The sequence below is a fragment of the Syzygium oleosum genome, unplaced genomic scaffold (genome assembly GCF_021117445.2).
Source record: "Syzygium oleosum isolate NSW1041296 unplaced genomic scaffold, Sole_v2.1 Sole_v2.24, whole genome shotgun sequence".
NCBI lineage: Eukaryota > Viridiplantae > Streptophyta > Magnoliopsida > Myrtales > Myrtaceae > Syzygium > Syzygium oleosum.
Genome location: NW_026607508.1, coordinates 1,089,279 through 1,110,692, shown reverse-complemented (window position 1 = coordinate 1,110,692; position 21,414 = coordinate 1,089,279). Strand labels below are relative to the sequence as shown.

Sequence of the window (21,414 nt, the reverse complement as noted above, 5' to 3'; positions counted from 1 at the left end):
ACTGCTCCTTAAGAACTGATTTAAGCATTCAACAATGCCTTATTTTACAGCATGGTGTATTCAAACCTTCGACTGAGCTAATTTTATTGATGTAGGACAAATCTCGCCGTTTATGTTCGTGCATTGAGTAAGGCCTCATCACATGGTGACTACGTGGCCTCTACTTCTTTGGTGTTTTTGTTTTTAGATACATGTCAACGGGTTAGTTCGTCACACTTTTATTCCCCTTTTATTTGATCAATTATTCAATTTTCAGTAGACAACTGACATAGAATTAGCTTACACAGCTTACACTAGCAGATTTGCATTTTGAATCTCTTCACTGGGTAGATTTGATTCGATGTTGGAATATTAGTTAGAGATATTAGGTTCATAAAGTATTTGAACTTCGTCTATAGAAGTAAAGATGACCTCCTCCTTTTATGAGATTTCAATTTTCCCCCTCCATCAATTATCCTCAATTACTTATTTTATAGGTATTATACCCGTGGACCGATACATGAAATTGGACATTTCACCTCTTACATATTTCAACATTAGTGTTTGAAACTTTTAATGATGCAATGACCTTCATAAAAAAGTTTTAAATTCTGAACATTCTCTTTCCACATATATTTATAAAATTTCTTTGTATTGTGTATCTTATCAACAAAATGTTTCCATTGAATATTCTAATAAAGTTGTTTCGAGTTTTTTTTTTCAAATGCAATTTTTTGCCGCATATTATTTCTAAAGCAAGTTGTTAAAGTCATTACCGAAAAAAAATAGAGAGGTGGTTTCTAAAACAGAGGAACACCACTTTCTTTTGTGTACTAGTACATATAATACGTGTATGCATTTCCAAACGAAGTAGATAATAAAAGGGTCTATGTAGATAAATGCTCACCTTAAATTGTTGCGGCACCACTGTGATACTGCTCTTGATCATATGAAGTCCCATTAATTTCTTTGGACCAGAGGAAAATTCTGGAATCCAGGGAGCACATCCAGCCCATTGAAACCATCTAAGCTCATTAGGAAGATATATAGGACCTTGGAAAGAATTATGCACATTGCGCACAATGAGTACTCTCAACCTTCTCATTTTTGTGAAAGCATTAGGACCGATACATATCTCTTTCAGCTCAGGTGGCTCCAACACTATGGCTTTTATAGCACAATCTGCCTGTATATACAAGACCATATAGGTTATGCATATATAGTAAATAGACTAAAAGATGAGGAGAAGAATTTTGATTGTATTTGCAAGCCTTACAATGTCGTGCGACAAAACATCCAGAACATCACCATGTAGCCACGTACCATCAAGCCTGTGGGATCATCTCGACATTCTTGATTCACAATATCCATACCCATCACTTGAACCAAGTCATGCGAGTTGTAGGATTCCGCGCTCAATGCTTATCAAGGACCTCTCAATGAGAATTTCTAATCCTATAGTTGTCTCAAAATCACAACTGTCGAGCACTTTCTCTGTGTATTTACTATCCCACCCCTTAAAGAAGCAGGCTATGTGGAGAAAAATCTCCCTCTCATTTTCCTCGAGTCCATCATAACTTATTTTGAGCACATCATTAATGGTTTTGTTAGGAATCCTAGAAAGCTTCTTCAGTGTACTTTCCCATTCATGTTCTTTTCTACCACATAAGAAGGAACCCAGGACCTCAAGTGCTAAAGGAAGGCCTTTAGCATGATTCAGAACACTATTCACTAAATCTGTCCTGATTTTTAATTTTTGATGTGTTAGAAAAGCATGCTTACTAAGCAGCTCATGAGCTTCACTGTCATCCAATGCTTGAACTTCATACACATGATCTTGATCTATGCCATGACAAGTTAGCAAATGTTTATCTCTTGTAGTAACGATGATCCTACTCCCATTACCAAACCACTTGCCTTCTCCTGCTAAAGCATTTAACTGGCGCGAGTCATCCACATCATCAAGGATGAGGAGAACCTTTTTGCGACAAAGTCTATCTCGTACTAGATTAATACCTCCATGGACATTGGACAATACTAATCTTTTCGGCAATAATACGTCGGATAGTATTTTTTTTTGCAAACTAACTAAATCCTTGCAATCTTTTGAAGTTTCTCGAACATCTGCCAAAAAGCACGATCCCTGGAATTGTCTATGAATAGCATTGTAAAGGGCTTTTGCTAAAGCTGTCTTCCCTATGCCTCCCTGTCCCCATAATCCCACCATGAGAACACCATCATTAGACTCAAGGTTTAACATTGATTTTAGCTTAACCACGTGGGAATCTATCCCAACTGGATGCTTAGCAACATGCAAAGGTGCTCGCTCTAGGTGAGTGGAGATCTCCGTCACAATTGTTTGTATAAGCTTTGACTCATCTCTGACAAAAATGGAAAAGTAAGTTGTGGCATGTTAGCAATTTGAATAAGCAAATAACGGGCAATCATGAGTCAACAATGACAAAGCAGTGCATCACATTTTCACATAATCACAGCATACCACCGAGTCTAATTAGAACTCCAAGAGCTCCACAACAATCAAAACAAGTTCAGGTTCAACTTAGTCATCCAAGTGATTTATGTTCTTTTGATTTATACATGACGATTTACTTATTTCTCTCTTTGAACCGTTATATGAGATTTATTTATACACTAAATCAAAAGGAGCTATTTAGGACCTTGAACGGTGGTAAGATTTCAATTCGAAAACTATTAAAATACCCTGAAGCACAATGTCATTGCCGATGAAGTTGTCTTGTCAATTTTTATTACGGGAAAAAGCAACGTGTCTATTCTTTGGTTAGCCAAAAATGCAACCAGTAATGAGTTTATGACTTGGTTGACTAAAATTGAAAATCTGTAGAACTCAATAGACCAAAATGAAACGTGAAGAACTCAGATAGCCCACACAAAACGTTTAGAACTTTTATTATACTTTGAGGACGGCAACAAGGATCCAAAAAGAGGAGCAATTCATCTTGCCCGAATGAAACAGGGCTTAGTAAAAGCCAAAGGCAAAATTCTATTCTTCCATGCCCAAAAGCAGGGTTTTTCTTCTTTTTTTTGTGCTAGTGAATTTTAGTAAGTGTTGGTAAGTGTCGAAAAACTGTTAGTGAAGAAAAGATCGGTGACTTTTTCTTTCTCGTAACATGTTAGTAACTTACCAACAATTTTATGAAATCACCTACATTTTTCATAATTTGCAAATTACCAATTTTGTATTAACTTACCAAACTTGATTTGCATAACTTATAGCTCGAACTTACTAACTTTTATATTAAATTACCAACATAAATTAGATTGACTTACCAACATTTGTCATATTAAATATTTACCTACTATTTTGGGTTACCAGCTTTCGCTTGAGCGACTTATGTTATGTTGGTTTACCAACTTTCACTTGAGTTATCAACTCTCATTTGAGTTACTTGCTAACTAATTTTAGAGATTACCAATCTTAATTAGAGTGACTTATAGACTTTTCTCCCATTAAGTTACTAATTAATTTTGGGTTGTCAATTCTCGTTTGAGTTACTTGCCAAGCTCATTTTACTTTAATTTATTAACCTTTCTTCTCTTTTGCCAAATTTTATTTTTCTTTCTTAACTAAGTCTCAAATTCACCAACTCTTATATGAAATTACTAACTTTAACTGAAGCCACCTAAGAAATTTCAGGACTCTTGAGATGAAGTACTTATATGTATACTTACAATCATATGTGTATAGATTTATTTATTTATTTTCACAAACAATCTCTATACTTGTAAAAATTATCTTCTTACACAAAATATGGACTCCACTCCACTTACCCATCTTTCAAATGCCACCCAGACAAGCTACCAGCATCATAAAGGGCTTTCTTCCATCTCTTCACTTCCTCTGAATCCTTCCCGAACTTGGATTCATGCTTAAGCATAGCTTCTCTGTACTTCTCTCTTGGTGTTCTCACTTCTTTGGGATCCACTTTGTAAAACACCGGAAATACCATGAGATCTCTTTCTTCCTTGCAGTCCATGATTTTTGCCACCTCTTCCAAACACCACCACGAGGAAGCGTAATCCTCGGAGAAAACAATGATCGCGATATGCGATTCCTCGATTGCCTTCATAAGCGCCGGCGTTATTTGCTCTCCTTTCCTGAGCTCCTCATTATCAACATAAGTGTAAATTCCATTCTGGTCAAGAGCTGTGTAGAGATGACCAAGAAAGTTATTCCGGACATCCTCGCCTCTGAAACTCAAGAAGACATCGTAAATTTTTTTGGGTATCGAGGGAGAAGCCATTAGATGATGGAGTTCAACAATCGGCGACGAGCATTAGTGTCACGCCCCGAACCCCAACGAGCTCGCGACACCCGTTTGACGGTCGTATTGAACGCAGCAGGTCCGGCGACGGGGTGAGCGGCTGGGTTCACGGTGGTGAGAAGCAGCAGCAGCAGTGAGTGGCAGGGACCTCGCCGGAACAGCAGCAGGTCCGGCCGCGGCTGGGCAGCGACGGCGAGCGGCTGGGGGGAAACAGAAGCAGCCACGTCGAAGGCTGGACGGGTGACGAGCGGTGACTTGGACGGAACAGAAGCAGCCACGTCGCCGGGACAGCAGCAGCTCCGGCGTTCGAGCGGCGGCGATCGGCGGTGACGGTCGGAGCAGGGACAGAGAGAGAGAACAGAGGAAGGGGAGGGGAGTGGTGGCCGGAATAGGGGTGCAGCGGCCACAGTGGCGCCGGCGGCAGCAGGGGCGGCGACCAGGCGGAAAAGGGGGAGCCGGGTGGTGGTGGCGAGCCGGCGAGGGCGGCGGCGGCCGAGACGGCGGCGCGCGGCGATGGCTGGCGAGGCGGAGCGGGGGGGGTAAGCCAGAACAGGGGAAGGGGGGATCGCGGCGGCAATGGGGGAGCCAGCGGCGGTCGGCGACGGCACGGCGACTGGGTGGACGACGTGCGGTGGCCGGAAGAGCTGCGGCGACACGGCGGCTGGGCGTCGGGCCGGACGCACGCGCGCGGAGGAGGGAGGGGAAAACTCGATGAGGCAAAACAGAGGGGAGGGGTGACGGTCACGGCGGCTCCAGCTGGGGCGAGCGGCCGGACGGCGGCTCGGGCGGACAACGCGCGGCGGTTGGGCGGTGGCCGGAGAGCTGCGCGGAGGTGGGGAGGGAAGGACGATCGTGACAGGGGGGAAATGAGCGGGAGAGAGAGAGAGAGAGAGGGGGAAGGACGATCGTGACAGGGGGGGAAATGAGCGGGGGAGAGAGAAGCAAAAAGTCAAATAAAGCACTCAAGTGCGATCCAACGGCCACAAAACGATCTCGCGAGCTTGATCCAACGGCCACGAAAATCCTAAATTAATAAATTAGGGAAAAGGATCAAAACACTAACTAAAACACATTACGAAAGAGGTTTACTAGTCTAAATTCACATCCGGTCCAAATTTCACTTTTCACTACTCCCGGGCAATATCAACACTGGCCACAATAATATCGACACCGTCCAATTAAATTCGTCGTGAAATTCCAAGAAATTCGACACCAAAGTTCGGACTTTAAATAATGGCTAAATTCGATCGAGTTCGATTCTAGCGAAATCTCTAATTTAAAAATAACTCCAGAGTGATAAGTTTCGGACGAGATTTTACTATAAGCACATTAACAAAATACACATTTTATAAATTCAAAAAATGAATCGAAATTTGAAATGTCACGATTAGCTTAAGATTTGGTACAGCGTTTTCAGATAGTTCGTTCACCATTTGATCTTCTTGTGGATTTATTCTTAGACCGGAGCAGAGAGATGCGCGGCTTTTTTAGGGTAGGGTCAACAAAGAATAACATTAGAACTTTGGAAAGTGATGTTGCTTGAGGATGGACCAAGTTATTTAATAGGTGTGAACACATGGACTTATTTTCACAGAGAACATATCACGGCGTTTATTCAGATTGGCTGATTGACACAAGTTTCTTTGTTCGATGTTTACTTTATTGTTAAAGTGTTGATAAACTTGAGCGGTAATAAAGCCAAATGGCCGACAAAGTAGTGAATATTGTAGATCACAATGCACAAACAGACAAACAACTTTAGAGTGGTGGATTCTCGTGACGTAGGTTATAGGCTCACTAATAAAAATAAAAATAAAACTTTGTTGGCTTCCTTGACATGGCATCCCAACCTCCGAGTTGTTGTTTCTTCTTTGCTAAATACTAATTAATACATGACTACTCGAAAGATATATAGTTTTATGCGTAATTAATATATCCAAAAATAATAATATCAGATCTATTAATGATAGCAGAACTTTGGAAAAACTTGGTGCTTAAGTATGGACCAAGATATCTAATGGGTATGAACAAATGGACTTATTTTCACTTAAGACCATATACCATGGCGTTATTCAAGTTGTCTTATTGAAACAAAGTTTCTTTATTTGATGTTGAATATATTCATAAATTATTGATGAGTATGACATTCAACATAAGATAAATTTTTAATTAATGTGCCGGCCTTGAGGGAAGATAAAATTTTAATTAATGTGCCGGCCTCGAGGGAATGACTTTCATCTGTTAAGTCTTCGTTTTTCTTTTTCTCACATAGAAAATGAAGTATTGCCTTTCATTAGGTTAGCTTTTATCATAGGCTCACTAATAAGGCAAACTTTGCTAGCTTACACAAAACAGCGTTCCGACTTCTGAGTAGCTATTTCCTTTTTGCTAAATAATAATTTAACGCATGACTACTCAAGAAATATATAATTATATATACAAAATTTAAGTATATCATAGCTAAGTGATATGATTTACCTTCAATCAGAGGTGAAGGTTATTATCTTGGCTAGCTTTATGTATGCATACTCTTATATGGTAAGTTTGTGAGTGATGATCGATGTACCTCTATATTAGTGGACCGGACACTAATCAATTAATTAATTTCTTGTCATTAACAAATGAAAGGTGCTATGAAATCTGTGGTGTCACCATGTGCACCAAGACTGTTGGTTTGACGGTCAAAGATTTTGTGTATCGAACCCAATAATCATTTTTTAATCAAGAGCCACTTGTGTGTTCTCTTCTAGTCTTTATTGTGAAGAATCTCTTAATATTGTATTTAGTGCGTACATGTGATTTGGCTTGGATTTACTCCACCTCGTGTAACTTGGTCAATGACGCACCATTGGACCGACAAAATTGGGAAAAAAAAAAGATGGATCTAGAAAATCATGTGTGTATAAACAAAAAAAACGTTAGCCTCCTTGGTATATAGGATATTCGGATATTCATGAGAAATTAGACAAATAGTATTTGAACTGTGTTATAATAGCATTTAAACTACTCATCTATTTTATACTTAGATAAATCTTTTCCTACAAAAATTCAAGGATTTTTATTAAAAGCTCTCATAATGGAAAATATGGCTCATGGTAGTAGTCATGAATTGAGTAGTTTCGTTGATACGTACATGTTACTAGAAAAACAAAATTGTATACATATTAGTGCATTATCCCAATAGTAAAATGATATTTTTAACGAAAGCAAATCATTATCGATGCCAGAATAGATTGTAGTCATTACATCTACGGCTCGAACTTGAGCAAGTGAAGTCACGATAACAACGACAAGAAGTTGTTTTGTGTGAGTATACACCCAGGGGAGGGAGAGAGAGAGGGTGGGAGGGAGAGAGAGAGATATATATATATATATATATATATATATATATATATATATATATATATATTACACTGAAGTCATTGGATTTTAACTTTTTATATTCATTAAAAGAGGTTTAACCCTCTTTCACAATTTTTATAATCATAACTACTCTTGAGGCTCATAAAACGTTCAGTAACCCCATGAACCAAATAAATCTAGGCCTTTGACTTTGTGCATTGGTAGTCTGGTAGTCCTAACCTATAGTAGCTTTAGACCTCTTAAACGGGTGGGTCGGATCAGGTCATAAATAGTCCGACTCAAATTGATCAATTAACCCATTTATTTGTAATGTAAATATCTCGATCCATACCCGACCCGACTCATACCCAACCCATACCTAACCCGACTTGACCCATATTACTAAAACACTTCTATATTGAACTCAATATAGGAAAACTTGTTTCTTATGATTTTTTTAAAAATTATACTACTAAGACATTTTCATACAACACAAAGCTAGTAAACAATTTTTATAATTTTTTTTTAAACTGAGGTTCTGTTTGTTTCGTGAAAAATGCAACATTTTTATAAAATATTTTCCATGAAGTCATTTTCCAAGAAAATAAAAAAAATTTTCAATGTTTGGCTAAAACCTGAAAATGAACTAGAAAATATTTTCCGACGTTTGGTATATAAAATTTGATTTGATTTTACTTCATGCAATCATTTTAATGATTTTCATATTTTTTATTTTTTAAAATCGAATTTTAATTTTTTTAATTTTTTGTTTTTTTATTTCCTTTATTTTTGGCCGGTGGTCGGCTACAGTAACGGCCGGCCACCGGCCATAGGCGAGGACGAGCTCGCTAGAGGTTGATGAAGCTCAAGCTCGCTGACCATAGGCAAGCCTCGAGCTCGCTTGATTCCGGCGAGCCGAGCCGAGCCGAGCCGAGCCAAGCCGACCTTGGGCGAGCTCGACCTCGCGCGAGGCCTCGCTTGTGACATTCCGAATTTCGGCCCATAGTTGGGATTTATAAAACGTGTAATTCATCAGTGTGCTTATAGTAAAATCTCGCCCGGGAACTGATCACTCTCGGTTATTGTTTTAAAGTTGAGATTTCGCTAGAATCGCGCTCGATCGAATTTGGCCGTTATTTAGACCCCGAACTTGACAGTCGATTTTCGGGAGTTTCAGGACGAAATAAATTGGACGGTGTCAATATTATCGTAGCCAGCGTTGAGATTGTCAGGAATAATGGAAAAAGGGGAGTTTTTGACCGGGTGCGAATTTGGACTAGTAGACCTCCCTCGATATAGTTTGATTTAATTAATTCGGCCTTTGTCCCTTTTTATATGCGAGGCTTATTTTGGACCGGTAGATCGCTTTCGATTTTGAATTTGGGTCATCGGATCGCATTTAATATTTGATTGAAGTTAAATTTTTTTTATTGTTTTCTCTCTCTCTCTCTCTCTCCCCGGTCACCTCCCCGCGCACGTCTATCCCTTCTCCCTCGTGTCGACCCATCCCTTCTCCTTCTCTCTCTTCCTTTTTCTTTTTCTTCTTCCTTCTTTCTTCTTCTTCTTCCTCCTCCTTCGTCGCTCGATCGTTTTTGCTTCTCGTCGCACCGGCCCGACGCCGACCGAGCTCGCCTCCGGCCCCCGTCGCCGCCGCTGCCGCCGCTGCCGTCGCTCGACCGAGCCAGTGCCGCGCTGCCGCCCGCGACCGCCGCTCGTCGGCCTTGTCCGCTTGTCGCCGGCCCTGTCCACGCGCATGCGCAGCAGCAGCTGCCGCTGCGTCCGCCGTGGTCCGGCTGCGTTGCCTGCCGTCCGCCGGCTTGTCCTCCGTCGCCCGGCCACCGAGACGCCGCCGTGCCACCTCCGCCGCCGCGCGACCCCCTCTCCCCCTGTTTCTCTCTTCCCCGACGCCTTCCCCGCTGCTCCCAGCTCGCCGCCGCCGCCGCGTGCCGTCGTTCCGCCGCGCCGCCTCGGCCTCCGCCACCCGCCTCCCCCTCGCCCACCTCCGCCGACCCGCTCCCTCCCCTTGGCCGCCACCACCTTTCTTCCTCTGTTGTTCTTCCTCCCCGACGCCTCCCTCGCTTTGGGCTCTCCCGCGCCGCCGACTGGGCAGCCTCGCGCGCGCCGTACCGGCCGCCGCGCGCCCGTCTACCACCACCTAGCCTCCGCGACCCCGCCTACCAACTCCGAGAGTGCCCCGAGCCGTGGCCGAGCCCGCGCCCTTGCTCGTACGGTTCAGCCGAGGGGGGGAGGGGCGTCACTGTTCATCCAGGGCCCGTCACTGTTCATTCCGGGGGTACTGTTCATCCGGGGCCCGTCACTGTTCATTCCGAACACTGTTCATCAGGGCCCGTTACTGTTCATTCGGCACTGTTCATCCGGCCCGTTTTTGAGCCCGTGCGGGTTTTTCCCGAGCCAAATTGAAGTAAGTGACTTCCTAAACCCTATCTAGTACTTTGGGTATTTTATGACTTGTCTCGGGTTTAGAACGGTTAGAGCGTGATTTAATTTAATTATATTATGATATGATTGTGCTAATTGGATTGGATAAAATGATGTGCATGATTTGGGTGATCGTACGTGGCCGACTTGAACGTCGGGTTTGTGGATTGACGTGGTGAGTTGTGAATATGGATGGTTTAATGCAATTGGCGTGAAATTGATTGAATTGAATGGCGTGTGCATGCCTGTCGATTATAAGCCCGGATTGATCGGAGGGCTACGGACTTGGGACGTGTTGACGGCGGTCCGTGTGAAGGCATGAATGGCCGGTGTGCCAAATGGATGCGGGCTTGAGACGTGTTGACGGTGGCCCGTTAGAGGTGTGTTGGACCGGGACGTATTTACGTCGGTCATTGGAAATTGAGCCCGGATTGATCGGAGGGCTACGGACTTGGGACGTGTTGACGGCGGTCCGTGTGAAAGCATGAATGGCCGGTGTGCCAAGTGGGCCTGAGGCGCAGTGGCGCGGGCAGTGAGAATGGACCTGAGGCGCAGTGGCGCGGGTCGTGAGAAAGATGTTCGGCCACGCATGCGATTTGAGTGTGATTGAAATGTCCGGTTGAGTGTGATTGAATTGGTTGGTTGAGCGTGTGATGGAATTGGCTGGTTGAATGTGTGGTCGAATTAGTAAGATGAATTGCGTGCAAGTGTGGTTGGCGTTTGAGCAATTGCGATGTGCTATTTAGTTACTATTACTGCATTACCATGTTATGACTAACGTGCAAGTGTTAGCATGGGTTCGATGGTGAGGTAAGTATAAGGATGCTATTTTATTTTATATGTTATGGGGTAGATGTAGATTGCATGTACGACTTGTCCGGGTACGCATTGGCCTACGTGGGGTATAGGGGTTGCTTATTGAGACTCGTTCTCATGGTTATTATATAACCACTTTCGATCCGCGACCGTGATCGACTTGAAGATGCCGCGCAGTACTACGGGATTGAAGGATAGATCAATTTACCCCTGTCTTTTGAGTATATTTTTGTAGAGGAGATAGGCTTGTAAACCACCGCCCCTTTTGAAAATTGTGGTTTTTAAATTGGTAGCCTGGATTACTGTTTTGTATTAATGACTGCTTTATGAAATTATTGTTTCGTGCTATCCTTTTGTCATCTTGTTAGTTGTCTGGGTTGTTTTATTTTGCTTCCGCTTGCGTAGTTCGTTTGGGTCGGCGATGAGTCCCGGGACGTCGCTTTCAATACGACCGTGGAAGGGGTGTCGCGAGCCCGTTGGGGTTCGGGCGTGACATCCCCGTTGAGTTGGTATCGAGCAAGGTCGGCTCGATCCCGAGTGGTCGAAACCCGGGTGATAAGGAGCGATGACTTTGGGGTAGCCATTAGGGAGATTTGTGTGCCATGCGTACCCCTGGACCGTGTGATTATGATTTGATAAGTGATTTTTATGCAATAATGTGTGAGGTGCAAAGTGCGTCGGGACTTGAGGTAAGTGCACGAACTATGTTGGTTGTGATTGGTTGTCGGTTGTGATTGGCTGCCTGCTTAGTGAATTATTGTTGTGATTCGCTGCCTAGGGCTTTAGACTGGTAGAGTTGGCCTAGGTTTTTAATTCCTGCGTGGAACTTAGCAGGTGAGCGTTTGTGAGAATCGGTACGATGAGCAGTCAAGGTCGAGGTCGAGGTAGGGGTCGAGGTAGAGGTCGAGGTCGAGGTCGAGGTCGCATAGCCCCGTTAGCTGGAGTTATGGAGGATAATAGAGTGGATGAAATCTGGAGGGCGCTCGAAGAAGCAGGAATATTATCTGGTAGACAGACGGGGGAAAGAAGTGCTAATGTCGCCGCTGCAGCTGCCAGCGAGATTGTTGGGAATAATGGAGATCAAGGGAATAATGTAATTGGTGGAAATCCTGGTCCAGTGCGAGTAAATGCGATCAGGCCAATGTCCAAGCTGGTCGAACAGTTTCTGAGGTTGAAACCCCCAAAGTTTGATGGGAGAGGTGACCCCGAGGCTGCACCGAGATGGGTAGAAGAGCTAGAGAAAGCTTTTGAGGTGCTGGGGTGTACTGAGGAAGAGAAAGTAACCTTAGCAGTCTACCAGCTTCAGGAAAATGCCAGCGATTGGTGGAGAGCCACCAGAGGTCAAGTGTTCCCCGCTGGTACTGCCCCAAATTGGACCGTTTTTACCGAGACCTTCAACGGCAAGTATTTCTCGGAAAGTGCCCGAGAACAGAAATTGGCCGAATTCATGAGACTCCGCCAAGGTCAGAGGTCAGTAGATCAGTATGAAGCCGAGTTTGCAAGGCTGTCCAAATTTGCCCCCAGAATGGTGGAGGACCCAATGGACAAAGCTAGGAGGTTCCGGGATGGGCTGAAACCGGACCTTCGCAGTCGAGATGATCTCATTGAACTTGAGGGGCTATAACGAGATATATGAAAGGGCCCAGGCAATTGAGCGAGATCAAACGGATCGGGCCGCCGCTTCTGGATCGCGGTATGCCCCGACTAGGGATGACCGTCAACTTGGGAAAAGGCCCATGGCAGGAAATAGTCGCTTTGTCCCTCCCGTTCGGAGGAATATTGGGAAGCCAAACCGTTATCAGAACGCCCCATGTAGGCTATGTGGAGGAAGGCACTGGAATGGATCGTGCCCAAATAGGAGCGGAGTCTGTTTTGTATGTGGCGGAAGGGGCCATCAGATGAAGGACTGCCCCAACAATAGGCAGGCTGGGTCGCCTGCACTCCCGCCGCCGCCGCCCCGGAATGGAAATCAAACTAGAGCTATCCAGCCGGCCAATCAGAATAGGCTGCCGGCCCAAGGCCGGGTGTATGCAATGGCAAGGAGGGGAGGCTCGGGACGCGCCCGGCGTGGTCACGTATCTTCTCTCTGCGTGATCATGCTGCATATGCCTTGTTTGATCCGGGGCGTCGCATTCATTTATATCTCGAGCAGCCGTTGAATTATCTCGGGATTGAGCCGAAATCGCTTGATGTTATGCTGTGTGTTACTACTCCACTCAATGATAAAGTGCTGATTGCGTTTGGATGTCCCGATTGTAAGATAGTGATCGGTGATAGGGAAGAAAGGATAGATTTGGCGGTTTTATCTATGCATGACTTTGATGTGATTGTCGGTATGGACTGGCTAGTCAAACAGAGAGCTGTTATGGATTGTAGTAGCAGGGTGATCCAATTTAATCCGGTTGGACATCCTAGATTTGAGTTTGTGGGAAACCGAGGAGGAACCTCGATCCCTTGGATTTCGTCGCTCGAGGTAGCCAAGCTTCTGAATGAAGGGTGCCAAGGATTTCTGGCAAATGTAGTTGATTCGACGGCTGGAGAGCCGAGGCTAGAAGACATAGCCGTGGTGTGCAATTTCCCTGATGTTTTTCCTCAGGAATTGCCGGGACTGCCACCTGATAGAGAAGTGGAGTTCGTGATTGAGTTAGCCCCAGGGACGGAACCAATCTCGAAAGCGCCCTATAGGATGTCACTGTCTGAATTAAAGGAATTGAAGGTCCAAATGCAGGAGTTGCTAGATAGAGGCTTTATCCGTCCGAGTGCGTCTCCATGGGGAGCACCGGTGTTATTCGTGAGAAAGAAAGATGGATCTTTGAGGTTGTGCATAGACTACAGACAGTTAAATCAGGTGACCATTAAGAATAAGTACCCACTACCAAGGATAGATGACCTATTTGATCAGTTGCAAGGAGCATCGATGTTTTCAAAGATCGACTTGAGGACGGGGTACCATCAACTGAGGATTAAAAAGGAGGATATCCCAAAGACGGCATTCAGGACGAGGTATGGGCACTATGAATTCACGGTAATGCCGTTTGGACTGACTAATGCCCCTGCTGCTTTTATGGACTTAATGAATCGGGTATTCAAGGAGTTTTTGGATCAGTTCGTCATCGTCTTCATAGATGATATTTTGGTGTATTCAAAGAGCCCCGAGGAACATGAGGTACACTTGGAAAAGGTTCTACGAACGTTAAGAGAGCATGCACTGTACGCTAAGTTTAGCAAGTGTGAGTTTTGGCTGAACCGAGTAGCATTTCTTGGGCATGTAATTTCCGGAGAAGGAATCTCCGTGGATCCGGCAAAGATTGAAGCAGTGATGGATTGGCCGAGACCGACGACGGTTACTGAGGTTCGAAGCTTCTTAGGACTGGCAGGTTACTATAGACGATTTGTGGAAAGATTCTCAGCAATAGCCACTCCATTGACAAGGTTGCTTAAGAAGGAGACTAAGTTTGAATGGACGGAGAAGTGCGAAGTGAGCTTTCAGGAGTTGAAGCAGAGATTGACGACTGCGCCAGTGCTAACAATCCCTTCAGGACCGGGAGGATATGAGATTTATAGCGATGCTTCGCTTAAAGGATTGGGATGCGTGCTAATGCAATATGGAAGGGTAGTTGCTTATGCATCGCGTCAGTTAAGGCCTCATGAGATGAACTACCCAACTCACGACTTGGAATTGGCAAAGCAATTGTTTTCGCACTTAAGATTTGGAGGCACTATTTATATGGAGAAAGGTTCCAAATTTATACGGACCATCGAGCCTCAAGTATTTATTTTCGCAGAAAAGAATTGAATATGAGGCAAAGGCGTTGGATGGAGCTTTTGAAGGACTATGACTCGTGATATTTTGTATAATCCCGGAAAAGCCAACCGGGTAGCGGATGCTTTAAGCCGGAAATCGAGCATCGCGCAATTAATAGTCAAAGAGTGGATTTTATTGGAAAAAGCGCGAGACTCGAGTTTAAGTTCGAGGTAGGACGCCTCTCCAGTTTGGTGGCAACGTTAAGGATTGAACCGGAAGTGCAAACCAAGATTAAGACGTTACAGTCTACGGACCCTGAGATTCAGAAAATTCTGGAGATGGATGGCACTAAGAGGAAATCGGACTTCCAAGCGTCCGAGGACGGAATTCTTAAGTTTCGAGGACGGTTGTGCGTGCCAGATGATTTGGAGCTTAAGGAAGAGATTTTATCGGAAGCTCATAGGAGCAATTATAGCATTCATCCAGGCAGCACGAAAATGTACCAGAACCTTCGACAGCATTATTGGTGGAATGGAATGAAGGTGGATGTAACCAAGTATGTGGCCAAGTGTTTGACGTGCCAACAAGTGAAGGCACAGCATTGTAAACCTGGTGGGATGTTGCAACCGTTGGAAATCCCAGAATGGAAATGGGAGCATATTACGATGGATTTTGTAACGGGATTGCCAAGAAGCCAGAGGGGACACGACTCTATTTGGGTGATAGTGGACAGATTGACCAAGTCGGCGCACTTCCGGCGGTGCGAAAGGATTTTGAACTAGAAAAATACGCAGATTTATATGTACGGCAGGTAGTCCGATTGCATGGAGTACCGGTATCGATCACTTCGGACCGTGATTCCCGGTTTACTGCGAATTTTTGGAAAAGTCTGCAATTGGCCATGGGGACTAAGTTGCAATTCAGTACGGCCTATCATCCTCGGACGGACGGCCGATCCGAAAGGACGATTCGAGACATTGGAAGACATCTTTGCGAGCATGTGTTTTGGATTTTAAAGGTGGTTGGGAGGAGCAGTGCATTTAGTCGAATTCGCCTATAATAACAGCTTTCAGCAGAGTATTGGGATGGCGCCGTTTGAAGCACTTTATGGCAGAGCGTGTAGAACACCGTTGTGTTGGGATGAAGTGGGGGAAAGAAGTATAACGGGTCCGAGTTGGTTCAACAATCGGTAGAAACAAGAAAGATTATCCGGAAAGGCTAAGAACAGCTCGTAGCCGCGTCGGAAAAGTTACGCGGACCGAAGACGTAGACCGTTGGAGTTTCGAGTTGGCGACCATGTGTTTCTTAAGGTCTCGCCGATGAGAGGACTATCTCGATTTGGCAAGAAAGGGAAACTAAGTCCAAGGTATATAGGCCCATTCGAGATTTTGGAAAGGATTGGGATGTTAGCATATCGTCTCGCCTTGCCGCCAAATTTGTCGCAAGTTCATAACGTCTTCCACGTGTCAATGTTAAGAAAGTATGAACCGGACCCGACCCACGTGCTGAACTACGAGGAAATAGACGTGGACGACAGAGTGTCGTACGTGGAAAAGCCAGTTCGGATCGAGGACAGAATGGAGCGAGTGTTGAGGAACAAGACAATTCCGATGGTTAAAGTGATTTGGGAACACCATGGAACCGAAGGTGCGACGTGGGAAAGTGAAGAGTTGATGCGACACCAGTACCCCCATTTGTTTGAATAGTTGGGTTGGATTGTAAATTTCGAGGACGAAATTTTTGTAAGGGGGGAAGAGTTGTGACATTCCGAATTTCGGCCCATAGTTGGGATTTATAAAACGTGTAATTCGTCAGTGTGCTTATAGTAAAATCTCGCCCGGGAACTGATCACTCTCGGTTATTGTTTTAAAATTGAGATTTCGCTAGAATCGCGCTCGATCGAATTTGGCCGTTATTTAGACCCCGAACTTGACAGTCGATTTTCGGGAGTTTCAGGACGAAATAAATTGGACGGTGTCAATATTATCGTAGCCAGCGTTGAGATTGTTAGGAATAATGGAAAAAGGGGAGTTTTTGACCGGGTACGAATTTGGACTAGTAGACCTCCCTCGATATAGTTTGATTTAATTAATTCGGCCTTTGTCCCTTTTTATATGCGAGGCTTATTTTGGACCGGTAGATCGCTTTCGATTTTGAATTTGGGTCATCGGATCGCATTTAATATTTGATTGAAGTTAAATTTTTTATTGTTTTCTCTCTCTCTCTCTCTCTCCTCCCGGCCACCTCCCCGCGCACGTCTATCCCTTCTCCCCGTGTCGACCCATCCCTTCTCCTTCTCTCTCTTCCTTTTTCTTTTTCTTCTTCCTTCTTTCTTCTTCTTCTTCCTCCTCCTTCGTCGCTCGATCGTTTTTGCTTCTGCTCGCACCAGCCGACGCCGACCGAGCTCGCCTCCGGGCCCCTGCCGCTGCCGCCGCTGCCGCCGCTGCCGCCCGACCGAGCTGTGCTGCCGCTTGTCGCCCGCGACCGCCGCTCGTCGGCCTTGTCCGCCTGCCGCCGCCCCGTCCACGCTGCATGCGAGCAAGAGAGCCTTGCCGCTGCGTCCGCCGTGGTCCGGCGTTGCTCAGCCCGTCCGCCGGCCCAGCTCCCTCCGTCGCCCGGCCACTCGAGACGCCGCCGTGCCACCTCCGGCCGCCGCGCGACCCCCTCTCCCCGTTTTCTCTCTTCCCCGACGCCTTCCCAGCTTCGGCTCCCGCCTCGCCGCCGCCGCGGCCGTCGCCCGGCCGCCGCCGCTCGGCCTCCGCCACCCAGTCTCTCCCCTCAGCCACCTCCGCCGACCTGCCGCTCCCCCCTTGGCCGCCACCACCTTTCTTCCTCTGTTGTTCTTCCTCCCCGACGCCTCCCCTGTTTTGGGCTCTCCCGGCGCCGCCGACCAAAGAATAGCCGCGCGCCGCACCGCCGCTGCCGCCGCTCCCGTCTACCACCACCTAGCCCCGGCGACCCCGCCCAGCCCTGCCCGAGAGTGCCCCGAGCCGTGGCCGAGCCCGCGCCCTTGCTCGTACGGTTGCAGCCCGAGAGTGAGGGCGTCACTGTTCATCCAGGGGCCCGTCACTGTTCATTCCGGGTACTGTTCATCCGGGCCCTGGCCATCTGTTTCATTCCGGTACTGTTTTATCCGGGGCCTTCACTGCGTTCATTCCGGGTACTGTTCATCCGGGGCCGATATCGCTCATTCCGAAAATCGTTCATCGAGGCCCATTACTGTTCATTCCGAACACTGTTCATCGGGGCCCGTTACTGTTCATTCGGCACTGTTCATCCGGCCCGTTTTTGAGCCCGTGCGGGTTTTTCCCGAGCCAAATTGAAGTAAGTGACTTCCTAAACCCTATCTAGTACTTTGGGTATTTTATGACTTGTCTCGGGTTTAGAACGGTTAGAGCGTGATTTAATTTAATTATATTATGATATGATTGTGCTAATTGGATTGGATAAAATGATGTGCATGATTTGGGTGATCGATGCGTGGCCGACTTGAACGTCGGGTTTGTGGATTGACGTGGTGAGTTGTGAATATGGATGGTTTAATGCAATTGGCGTGAAATTGATTGAATTGAATGGCGTGTGCATGCCTGTCGATTATAAGCCCGGATTGATCGGAGGGCTACGGACTTGGGACGTGTTGACGGCGGTCCGTGTGAAGGCATGAATGGCCGGTGTGCCAAATGGATGCGGGCTTGAGACGTGTTGACGGTGGCCCGTTAGAGGTGTGTTGGACCGGGACGTATTTACGTCGGTCATTGGAAATTGAGCCCGGATTGATCGGAGGGCTACGGACTTGGGACGTGTTGACGGCGGTCCGTGTGAAAGCATGAATGGCCGGTGTGCCAAGTGGGCCTGAGGCGCAGTGGCGCGGGCAGTGAGAATGGACCTGAGGCGCAGTGGCGCGGGTCGTGAGAAAGATGTTCGGCCACGCATGCGATTTGAGTGTGATTGAAATGTCCGGTTGAGTGTGATTGAATTGGCTGGTTGAGCGTGTGATGGAATTGGCTTGGTTGAATGTGTGGTCGAATTAGTAAGATGAATTGCGTGCAAGTGTGGTTGGCGTTTGAGCAATTGCGATGTGCTATTTAGTTACTATTACTTGCATTACCATGTTATGACTAACGTGCGGTGTTAGCATGGGTTCGATGGTGAGGTAAGTATAAGGATGCTATTTTATTTTATATGTTATGGGGTAGATGTAGATTGCATGTACGACTTGTCTGGGTACGCATTGGCCTACGTGGGGTATAGGGGGTTGCTTATTGAGACTCGTTCTCATGGTTATTATATAACCACTTTCAGATCCGCGACCGTGATCGACTTGAAGATGCCGCAGTACTACGGGGATTGAAGGATAGATCAATTTACCCCTGTCTTTTGAGTATATTTTTGTAGAGGAGATAGGCTTGTAAACCACCGCCCTTTTGAAAATTGTGGTTTTTAAATTGGTAGCCTGGATTACTTGTTTTTGTATTAATGACTGCTTTATGAAATTATTGTTTCGTGCTATCCTTTTGTCATCTTGTTAGTTGTCTGGGTTGTTTTATTTTGCTTCCGCTTGCGTAGTTCGTTTGGGTCGGCGATGAGTCCTGGGACGTCGCTTTCAATACGACCGTGGAAGGGGTGTCGCGAGCCCGTTGGGGTTCGGGGCGTGACATCCCCGTTGAGTTGGTATCAGAGCAAGGTCAGCTCGATCCCAGTGGTCGAAACCTGGAGTGATAAGGAGCGATGACTTTGGGGTAGCCAGTTAGGGAGATTTGTGTGCCATGCGTACCCCAGACTGTGTGATTATGATTTGATAAGTGATTTTTATGCAATAATGTGTGAGGTGCAGGTGCGTCAGGACTTGAGGTAAGTGCACGAACTATGTTGGTTGTGATTGGTTGTCGGTTGTGATTGGCTGCCTGCTTAGTGAATTATTGTTGTGATTCGCTGCCTAGGGCTTTAGACTGGTAGAGTTGGCCTAGGTTTTTAATTCCTGCGTGGAACTTAGCAGGTGAGCGTTTGTGAGAATCGGTACGATGAGCAGTCAAGGTCGAGGTCGAGGTAGGGGTCGAGGTAGAGGTCGAGGTCGAGGTCGAGGTCGCATAGCCCCGTTAGCTGGAGTTATGGAGGATAATAGAGTGGATGAAATCTGGAGGGCGCTCGAAGAAGCAGGAATATTATCTGGTAGACAGACGGAGGAAAGAAGTGCTAATGTCGCCGCTGCAGCTGCCAGCGAGATTGTTGGGAATAATGGCGATCAAGGGAATAATGTAATTGGTGGAAATCCTGGTCCAAGTGCGAGTAAATGCGATCGTGCCAATGTCCAAGCCGGTCGAACAGGTTTCGAGGTTGAAACCCCAAAGTTTGATGGGAGAGGTGACCCCGAGGTTGCACCGAGATGGGTAGAAGAGCTAGAGAAAGCTTTTGAGGTCTTTGGGGTGTACCGAGGAAGAGAAAGTAACCTTAGCGAGCTACCGGCCTTCAGGAAAATGCCGGCGATTGGTGGAGAGCCACCGAGGTCAAGTGTTCCCGCCGGGTACTGCCCCAAATTGGACCGTTTTTACTGAGACCTTCAACGGCAAGTATTTCTCGGAAAGTGCCCGAGAAACGAAATTGGCCGAATTCATGAGACTCCGCCAAGGTCGGAGGTCGGTAGATCGAAATGAAGCCGAGTTTGCAAGGCTGTCCAAATTTGCCCCCCGAGAATGGTGGAGGACCCAATGGACAAAGCTAGGAGGTTCCGGGATGGGCAAACCGGACCTTCGCGATCGATGATCTCATTGAACTTGAGGGCTATAACGAGATATATGAAAGGGCCCAGGCAATTGAGCGAGATCAAACGGATCGGGCCGCCGCTTCTGGATCGCGGTATGCCCCGACTAGGGATGACCGTCAACTTGGGAAAAGGCCCATGGCAGGAAATAGTCGCTTTGTCCCTCCCGTTCGGAGGAATATTGGGAAGCCAAACCGTTATCAGAACGCCCCATGTAGGCTATGTGGAGGAAGGCACTGGAATGGATCGTGCCCAAATAGGAGCGGAGTCTGTTTTGTATGTGGCGGAAGGGGCCATCAGATGAAGGACTGCCCCAACAATAGGCAGGCTGGGTCGCCTGCACTCCCGCCGCCGCCGCCCCGGAATGGAAATCAAACTAGAGCTATCCAGCCGGCCAATCAGAATAGGCTGCCGGCCCAAGGCCGGGTGTATGCAATGGCAAGGAGGGAGGCTCAGGACGCGCCTGGCGTGGTCACAGGTACTGTCTCTCTCTGTGATCATGCTGCATATGCCTTGTTTGATCCGGGGGCGTCGCATTCATTTATATCTGAGCAGTTCGTTGAATTATCTGGGATTGAGCCGAAATCGCTTGATGTTATGCTGTGTGTTACTACTCCACTGAATGATAAAGTGCTGATTGCGTTTGGATGTCCCGATTGTAAGATAGTGATCGGTGATAGGGAAGAAAGGATAGATTTGGCGGTTTTATCTATGCATGACTTTGATGTGATTGTCGGTATGGGTCAGCTAGTCAAACAGAGAGCATTATGGATTGTAGTAGCGAGGGTGATCCAATTTAATCTGGTTGGACATCCTAGATTTGAGTTTGTGGGAAACCGAGGAGGAACCTCGATCCCTTGGATTTCGTCGCTCGAGGTAGCCAAGCTTCTGAATGAAGGGTGCCAAGGATTTCTGGCAAATGTAGTTGATTCGACGGCCGGGAGAGCCGAGGCTAGAAGACATAGCCGTGGTGTGCAATTTCCCTGATGTTTTTCCTCAGGAATTGCCGGGACTGCCACCTGATAGAGAAG

The 21,414-nt window shown here is 46.3% G+C and overlaps 1 protein-coding gene and 1 pseudogene across 3 annotated transcripts in view; both read right to left on the bottom strand.

The window, feature by feature from the left end:
- Window positions 1–21,414, bottom strand: part of LOC115665731 (disease resistance protein Roq1-like) — a 110,227-nt gene that overhangs the window by 29,061 nt on the left and 59,752 nt on the right. For all 3 annotated transcript variants that reach the window (XM_056302581.1, XM_056302580.1, XM_056302579.1), the window contains exon 2: window positions 887–1,165. In XM_056302581.1, the coding sequence (XP_056158556.1) occupies window positions 887–1,165 (279 nt within the window). The remainder of the gene's footprint in view (window positions 1–886; window positions 1,166–21,414) is intronic.
- LOC130134841 (toll/interleukin-1 receptor-like protein) lies at window positions 1,782–5,178 on the bottom strand (annotated as a pseudogene).